Here is an 8929-nt window from a genome sequence, read left to right as displayed (position 1 = left end):
GGACACCAGTAACAAATGTCATAATTTTATATTTGTATAATTTCATATTAATACGTATTAAATGAATAACCGCTGTTTATATTTATTCAGATTCAAATTCAAATATTTAGATCACATTTTTGTATATATGACTTACTTGACATCTTTAAAGCAAAAAGTAATAAAACAGACATTTTAGTTGAGCAAATGAAGTACTTGCAGTATGTAGAAAGCAGCAAAAGTCTGTCCAGCAGCCGATTCAGTAAAAGAGCAAAAGCAAAGTTTTTAACGTTATTGCATCGACAGTGGCCTGAAGTCTGATGTCTGTGCCACCAACACAGAATAAAACACCCACACAAACAGATCCACCACAAACTCACGGTCGAGTCTCAGATATCTTCATTTTGAACACTGTTTGTATAGTTTTATCATTTTGAACCTAACAAGCTTCTTTTTATGAAATATGTCGCTTGAAAATGATGGAAGCGTTTAGCTGAATTCAATTTGAGATGAAAAATGTAAAATGTCAATGTATTCCTGTATTTGAATTTACAATTCCTAACCCTATGGGAAATAATGGGAATAAATATGTACTAAATTTGGAAGAACCAAATACATTTATGTGATTTGCATTTCCAACACTACTGCTAACATTAAATATAAAACTGAATGTGTTACGATAGATTTCATTTGTGAATGCAGTAAGGACAGCTAAACTATTGTTCAAATGCATTTACAGTCATAATTGAAGTGGTTTTTCGTGAATATTTCAGGAAGAATGTAACAGAATTCAGTGATTTAGAGAATCCAGTGTGACTATGAACTGCACACCTGTCAATCACTGCATCGAGGCGGAGCTTCGTTTACTTACAGTCAGAATATTTAGTCACAAGCTGCCATTTGTGAATTAAGGTTTCAGGACAGACGTCTCGTTCATGACTGCTTCTGCCGGGTCTGCGGCCAGTCGACAAACATCAGAGTCACAATAATTCACTGCATGGACAAACAGATTCATTCTCCTCCGTTTTTCCTTTCTCTAGCCTGTCTATCTGTGAAGCTGCTTCTGCAATCAGTTACTTTTTCCTGGTGATTCTGTCACTGGCATACAAATAACACCCAATGATCCTCTTTAACATCTTTAAAAATTTATTATAATCAGTTTATTTTCAGAAAATCTAACCTGATCATAATGATGAAACAAAGTGAAAGAGGTCTTGAACATACCTGGAAAACTCTTTCAGAAGGACTCCAGTGGAGACGAAGCTTCATACTTTCAGGATCATCAAATGAATAAAGAGCTATCAGTCAATGACAAATGCATGAGGTTAAGCATCTACTTATAAAAGCACATATCTAATCACTAAATCAGCTAATGAGGTTTAGAAGTTGGATGTTTGTGTACGTTAACAGTGGAATATCCTAAAGGTGTTTAGATGATCACATGAATGATCTAATCTGTTTTTATACAGTCTATGGGTCTAATACATGACTACTGACTAATAAAATTAAGTCCAGGTACCTTTTCTTGCTGAAGGTGTGTGTGTTCTCATTCACACTGGAATCAGCATGGAGCTGTTTCTTGTAGACAATCGTGTCCACTTCGTTCATGAATCCTCAATACAGCTCCGAAGAAGAAGAGCGGTCCTCAGGGTTAGGGGTAACGCAAAATACATAATCAGATTACTCCTTCAAGTAACTAATGTAATGCATTACTTTTACATTTACAAGAAAATATCAGAGTTACTTTCTTAAATAAGTAATGCAAGATATGTGTTTTCCCGTTTATTCACTGACAGCTCTCCTGTCTCCGTGTTGAGAGAAATTGGGAGTGACTGAGACTTATTCATTTCATTTTTTTGATATGAAAGGGCCCTTACAGTTGCCAAAAATATAACGTTTTTGTTTTTGTTTTTCTGTTATTAAAAATAAATAAGCAAGCCCAGCTCAGGTGTAAGAAAGTAACTAAGTAACACGATTTGTTAGTTTTTATGCAGTAACACAGTACTGTAATGCATTAACTATCCTGCATAATATACATCAGAACATCAGCAGCCATGATTAACAAACTGAACGTTATAACCGTTTCTTGAGCAATGATGCATGTTATAAATATTTTCAATGTTATAATGAAGTTCATGTATTTACCTGGTCTGAAGCTCACTGATGATCAGCACGATTACAGAAGACATTCGCTGTATGATGAGTGCGCTGATCTATATATATATATATAGTGTTTGTTCTCTATTATAGATCAGTGGTATGATGGCAGGAATCAGAGGTTTTGTGCCTCATCTTGCTTGACAGAACAGGAGTCCATCATCATACTCATGGCTGGTCCGTGTTGAACCGAAGAAATTTCCCAGATCTTTCCCAAAACCATCAAGATTTCCAAAGACCAAACCGTTCAACGCTCTGGGTCAAAATAACTAACAGAAGCTATCACTGCAGGTATTTCATCGAGGTTGGTTGTGTTCTGCAGGATGATGATGAGGAGAGTGATCTTCTTTCACATTCACAGACCACAAACACATAGAGAGAGACAGCGTTCTGCAGAGGAGCAGAAACCATGGCCTACAACAATCTCAAATGAAAACTTCCCAAAACACGCAGCAGCACGTCTAATTACTGAATGCCTTGACATTACACTACATCTGTGTTTCTCAACCCTGCTCCTGGAGAAACGACAACAGCACACATTTCCCTAATGACTCTTCCTAATTAAACACACCTGATTCAGCTCCTCTGCTAGTTATTAGAGACCTGAAATGGATGGGTCACAGGACAGAAACACAAAACCTGAACTAGATTCCCGATCCAAGTGTAACTCATCTGCTTCCTCAAACGTGATGAAACACACACTCAAACTCTCTCTCATCACTTATTATTTCAATCTGTCAGTTTAGCTTGTTGTGAACCTGGAACATCCCTGATAAACCAGGACTGCAGTGTCCATCTGTATATAGGAAATAAATGATGGCAAGGCCTCACATAAAAATACATAAATAAAAATAGAAGTACACAATACAAAAATCTGGATTACAGTGAAATTACAGGCCTTTCCTGTTTGGATTTTACAACTCTGTTGCCATGACGAGACCACTTTAATTCACACAATACACATTTTGACAAAAACATTTACTTAAATCAATGGCTGATCCTATGGTTTAATAATCACAAAATAAAGTTTTATTAACTTAAATCACAAGAGCGGACATAAGCACAATCAGTTGTTTAATGTATTAATGACTTCCTATGATTATATTAGATGGATCAGGACAGATGTGATGATCAGAAGGCTTTCTGCTGAACTGTCTAATATCACTCTCTCCTGCTTCCCATAATAAAGTCATGCACACTCAAATCAATATTTCATGTCCATTTATTTATTTATTAATGAAGCAGTCATGTAATATGCAGGATAATGCACAGTGCGGCTCTGATTTGAGCTCTTATATCAGCCTCCTACACAGGAGAGGAGATAATACGACTGAATTCATCTCTTCTGTATGTAATGTGCTGCTTTTATTAAAAGACCACACACACACACTAGATAAAACACAACGGGCCCAAAATACTGAAGGAAACTTTATTAAAATAAATGACCAAACAGAGACACCACAATGACAAACGCTTCACTAAAACTACTGCGGATCAGTGCTGGCAGAATCAGAATCGGCTCCTCCCTACAGCAGACCGTGATCTTCACCTCGATGCTCACAGGACAAGCACATGAAGACGAGGTGAGCGCGGCTGTGCATGCGTGAGCGTGAGACTGAACACACACACACACACACGCTCTGATGTATGTATAGTTATGTACAGATGCGTGACGCTCGCGGTTAGTGGATCCGCGTCAGCTCCTCCACGATTTTAATCACCTCGTCCACCGTCGCCTCGCGCTTCATCCCGCTGCCGTCATCCATCTACAACACAAACACATGAACACGTGTGAATGTGAAGACCGATGAAGCTTACACACGTGCACTCAAGTATTCAGGAAAGCATTTGAGATGCTCAACCTGCATCTGTGTGGAAATAAAGCATCGTGTGCATCACAACTCATATTAGAGGGGTATTAGGGTATTTTTATTAAAACAGCTTTTTTGTTTAAATAATCTTTTCAATTAAAATCATAATCCTTTGGTGAACATGTATCTTTAGCTCCGTGTTTCCCAGCCCTGTTTCTGGAGGCGTCTGAATGCAGTGATCGCATCACTTCCTGTCGCCTGACACGCCTTCATCTGATGGATTTATGAGCAGCGCAGATGTACTGCTGTGTTTAAGTCCTGGACGTTCATCATTATGGAGTCAGGTGTGTTTAAGTCGCTCGGTTAGAGCATTATAGACGTGTATCTTTTAACTCTACTTCTATAAAATGAGGAATTAAGTACACGTCATGTGTTTGCTTTGTTTTTATTCATATTAACTGACAAATATTCTGCATATCGAATCATTAGGCCTATATATTATTGCCTATAGGCGACTCACAAACTCAAATCCAGTTTCCCATCCATAACTCATAAACACCATCTTTACCAATATGACATGGAACACACCTATGATATCCCACAATCCTTTACGTGTGACTAAGCTGAGCTGAATGAACAAAAATGGCAGTTGGCAGTCAGTTTGCGTACAGATGCGGTTTTTTGCCCTTTTTTAAAAAAACTTTTAATGTCTATAGTGAGAAATCAGTATCGTGGTAATGATTCAATAATCGCCTGATGTTCCACTTTTGGACAAATCCATTTTAAACTCTTCCTAATCAAACACGCCTGATTGAGACGGGTCAAGATGAGCCCAGACACATCCGGTCAGCGCCGCTTTAACTACACATCACCATATAATACGATGAGCGAGTCGTGAGCGCAAGCATTCATCAGGAGCGATTTTTTACATCATCAGAGAAGCCATGAATGAAGAAGCAGGAAAGCAGTGGATGTGAGGAGATCACCTGCAGTGTGCTGACCACCTCCTGCATCTTAGCTCGACCCAGATCCAAGAAGCTCTCGATCAGATCTCCGTCAATGAATCCTGTGGCCTGCTCAGTCTTGCGCTCGGTGTGGAAGGACCTCCAGGTGGCGCTAGTCAAGGACTTCAACAGGTCAGAAAAGAGTGTTAAATCACACACACAAGCACACGTCTCTGACCGCTGCTGAAGGATATAAGCTGTGCTCGATCTTGCCGACGCTCTTGATGACCTTGTTGAGTCGGTTCTGTAGATCCAGCAGTAAACTGTACCAGCCCTCCGACAGCGACGTCACCAAACCTCAAACACAGAGCAAACGCACATTTACACACACAACCAACATCACAGTAATGATATGAAGGTAGAGTTTAATTCTCTGGAAATCCTACAAATGAAAGCTGCTTTATATTCTTCAGAATGAATCTGATATGAGTGCAGAAGCGGCTCCACACCTCACGCCTGACAAACCGCTCTTAATCACGATGTATTCCTCTTCTGTAGACGTCTGTAAATCAGTCCTCACAGACACATCCAGACACTTCCCATCGAGGCAGGTACATTAGTAACGTCCCGATCTCACGGCTGTGACTCTAAAAGTGTTTGAGGTACAGCAGAGTGAAGGGAGAAGCAGCTCACCGATCATGCCGTTGACTGTGCCGAACAGCACCGAGCCTTGTGTCGGTGTCGAGCTCTCGCCCAGATTCTGCAGCACCAGAGATCCGTGTGAAAACACGTTGACAAACTCTCCCAGGTGGAACAGACCCACCTCCTGCAGGTGCTGCCGCTCCTCGTCTGTAGTCGCCGCGCTGGAGGACACACGCAACCCAACAATCATTCACTGCCCTTAAGGTGCATCACATCAGTGAAGAAAACAGGCCCTTTATCTGTTATCAACAGTGCAGTGATACACGAAGCACAGCTTCAGAGGTCACGCTCAATCCAAGCAACTTTCTGCTGGTCAAACTCCAGTTATCAACCGGAAGTGAAATCTGTCATCCTCATGCGAAACTCATTATCGCTGGATTCCTACTGAGCTATGATTTCACTGACCCTTCAGACGCCCAGTCCTTCCTCCAGCAACCTGCCAGTCACATGAAACAACACTCGATCCATTACCTGTCCTTCTGGCAGACGAACAGGTTGAAAGCGTTCTCCGCTCCGAGGAAGTTGTCATCATCCAGGATTTCAACAGCACTCATCCAGTTGGGATTGAAATCACGAGCAATCTAATGGAAGGAAAACAGCGAGAGGAAATTAAGAACTGCTTTCTTACAACTAGAAACGACGCATGAATCCCAGAATTCCCGGCGGCAGCCGTCACCTCCTCGAAGCTGCCCTCCATGGGTTTGTAGGCCAGCAGCAGCACGGAGCGCATCAGGTCCCCCACCAGGATGAAGTCACCTTTAGTCTTCAGATACAGGGCCATGATGTTATTATAGTGATTACACTCCGTCCTCAGCTCTTTCTCTGCCGTCCACTCGTACAGACGCACCTGTCGAGACACAGACGTCAGCGCCGCACAGGAAACCCATTACACTGAACAGCATCATGGGAGGAAACTCACGGTGCTGTTGATGCTGGCTAGCAGTTTACCATTAAACTCCACCATGGAGTAAACCGCACCTTTAACCTCCTTCTCTGCCACCGTCTGCAGCTTGCCTGGAAACACAGAGAACACCAGAACCAGCCCATGATTCAACACACACACGTATGTGGAACATCAAGTAGTTTTATTTTATTGTGAAATGGTCAAAGCTTGAAGAGACTTCTTAAGGCCGAAGTATGTTTGAGTTTTGAAACGAGCGCTAGACGTGTGCACACAGCTGTGCTAATGATGATGACGAAATCTGCATCACACAAACTGGATGCATACATGTAAAAACCAAAGTAAACTCTGGACTTTATTCATAACTGAAAAAGACACGATATTTGTAGAAACACTTTGTACCTTGAGCAACATTTAATAACTGTGGAAAATAATCAGGGGTGTGTCTGACGGTTACCGTCTGTATAGTGAAAGACGATGATGCGGCCCTGTTTAGGCTCCGCCTCCTCCGGATACACCATCGCCGTGCCGACGATAAAGTAGATGGCAGGATCTCTGCCCAGCTTACAGGACACCATACTTAGTGCATACTCGTTCTGCAGGAACTGATGCGCATGCAGCACTGCAGAGAGAGAGAGAGAGAGAGAGACTCACACACACACTCACTCTCACACACTCTCACTCACACACACACACACCTGTGTGCTGGCGCTGGGCCGCACGGCTGCTGTTGTCCCGCTGGTGTCCTGCATTTCTACTCTACTGGACAAAACTCCGAAACACTGAGACACCTCCTGATAGCAGATCCGCCTGCAACGACACACACGAGCACTGAAGCACAGACAGCACCGGAGCGACCGAGTGTGCTGATTAATCACTAAATATTCACGCTTCAGATGCCAATAGCCAATTTTGGTTTTATTTGGCCTTTACAATGTGTCATTAGATTACTCAGTGGGTTTAACCCTCAGAGAGCCACTAAATAAAACTGATGGGCTGGATTTATTAGAAAGAGCGGCACTGCAAAAAAAGACAACTTTAACATACGATCATGTGTTTGTAGTGCACATCATCTATACTTTAAAAGTAAACGCTCCAATGCTAATGACATTATACTCGAGCATATGAAGGGTGCGTGTTTAGTGAGCAAGAAACAAAGACTGATGATTTTATAGACAGTGCTTTCGCTCTCATACACAATGAGAAGCTTCATGTAATAAATTATTAACTGTGATTAATGGATTAGCGATTAATCATTGATATTCCTAGTTTAATGCGCTGATTTTCTTGATAAGTCTTTCCAGTAAAGCTCAGAGACTGCAGTCTGGATGTGTTCCTGTCGGAGGACACACACTCACTTGGGCGACTCGTAGAGAGGAACGGTTCGGATGTGGAGCTTCTGGATCTCATCGATAGTGCCGATGGTCAGAGTGCTGTTGTTGGCCAGAGCCAGACTGTGACAGAAGGAAGAGGAAATCAAAGTCACCGCTCCATCTTTCACTACAGATGTGTTCGCTGATAAGAACAGGCCTGATCTTTCTCGTGTCCTACCTGTCGGGGTATCCCTCAGAGTTGAGTGGGCACATGTAGTTGACCTCCTTCAGGTTGACGTTAGAGAAGACCAGTTTGTGGTTGCTGGAGTAGATGACGGTGGGCCGGTCGGAGCAGGCGAACACATTAGATGTGGAGAGCGAGCGGAAGGTGCGCAGAACCGTGGGCTGAGTGCCCAGAGTCACCTTCTTACGCTCACTCAAAACCCCTGCACAGAACGACACACGCCACATCAGACACTTCCTGTGGGATCGGTTCTTGAAAATTAAGAGGTTAGGGTGTGAATCTGAATTAAATTAGAATTTTTGCAACAGAACATATACATGTATTACTTCATTCAATCTCTGTAGTATTTCTTACCTGAATAAAAAGAGTTAGATCTGCCTGAAAAACTTGAACCACTGTTTATTTGATTTGTTCTACTGTATTTATTTGTGCTATTGCTTGTAATTTACTTGTAATTTTATTACTGACTATTTACTTGTCTTTAATGATGTTTGAGTTATATCAGTTTTTGCTGTGGTATCAAAATTAGAATCTAGAATTGTGAAATTTCAACGGGTAACTAAAATGCTGGTATTACACAAGGTTACATGGATCAAAAACATCAAAAACAATAACTTTTTTTTGTGGCAGGGCCAGTGGAAAATTTTGGCAGGGCAAGAAAAACTGGAATCACTGTAGAAAAAAATCCTTGAATCCTGCTACACACATTTTACTCCTTAGAATAATGTATGCTAATGAATCATTCACAAGACCAGAAACATGCTAATAAAGTAAACAGTCCATTAGATTTCATGTTGACTATCCTCCCCAAAGGAACCGTGAGAGTGTGTGTGTGTGTGTGAGTGAGTGAGTGTGAGAGTATGTGTGTGTGTGTGTGT

At 41.6% G+C, this 8929-nt stretch overlaps 1 protein-coding gene across 1 annotated transcript in view; it reads right to left on the bottom strand.

Moving 5' to 3' along the window:
- Positions 1-3551: 3551 nt before the first annotated feature.
- The window catches only part of ddb1 (damage-specific DNA binding protein 1), an 18568-nt gene continuing 13190 nt past the window's right edge, over positions 3552-8929 (bottom strand). Inside the window, exons 16-26 of the mRNA XM_016516337.1 lie at positions 8046-8253; positions 7853-7948; positions 7166-7304; positions 6952-7123; positions 6513-6607; positions 6270-6440; positions 6065-6174; positions 5585-5754; positions 5121-5248; positions 4934-5074; positions 3552-3902 (exon numbers count right to left, since the gene is read on the bottom strand). Of these exons, the coding sequence (XP_016371823.1) occupies positions 3819-3902; positions 4934-5074; positions 5121-5248; positions 5585-5754; positions 6065-6174; positions 6270-6440; positions 6513-6607; positions 6952-7123; positions 7166-7304; positions 7853-7948; positions 8046-8253 (1514 nt within the window). The 3' untranslated portion in view covers positions 3552-3818. The remainder of the gene's footprint in view (positions 3903-4933; positions 5075-5120; positions 5249-5584; positions 5755-6064; positions 6175-6269; positions 6441-6512; positions 6608-6951; positions 7124-7165; positions 7305-7852; positions 7949-8045; positions 8254-8929) is intronic.

The sequence above is a fragment of the Sinocyclocheilus rhinocerous genome, unplaced genomic scaffold (genome assembly GCF_001515625.1).
Source record: "Sinocyclocheilus rhinocerous isolate Xijiao unplaced genomic scaffold, SAMN03320098_v1.1 scaffold1499, whole genome shotgun sequence".
In the NCBI taxonomy this organism is placed as follows: domain Eukaryota; kingdom Metazoa; phylum Chordata; class Actinopteri; order Cypriniformes; family Cyprinidae; genus Sinocyclocheilus; species Sinocyclocheilus rhinocerous.
This window is presented reverse-complemented; position numbering and strand designations above follow the sequence as displayed.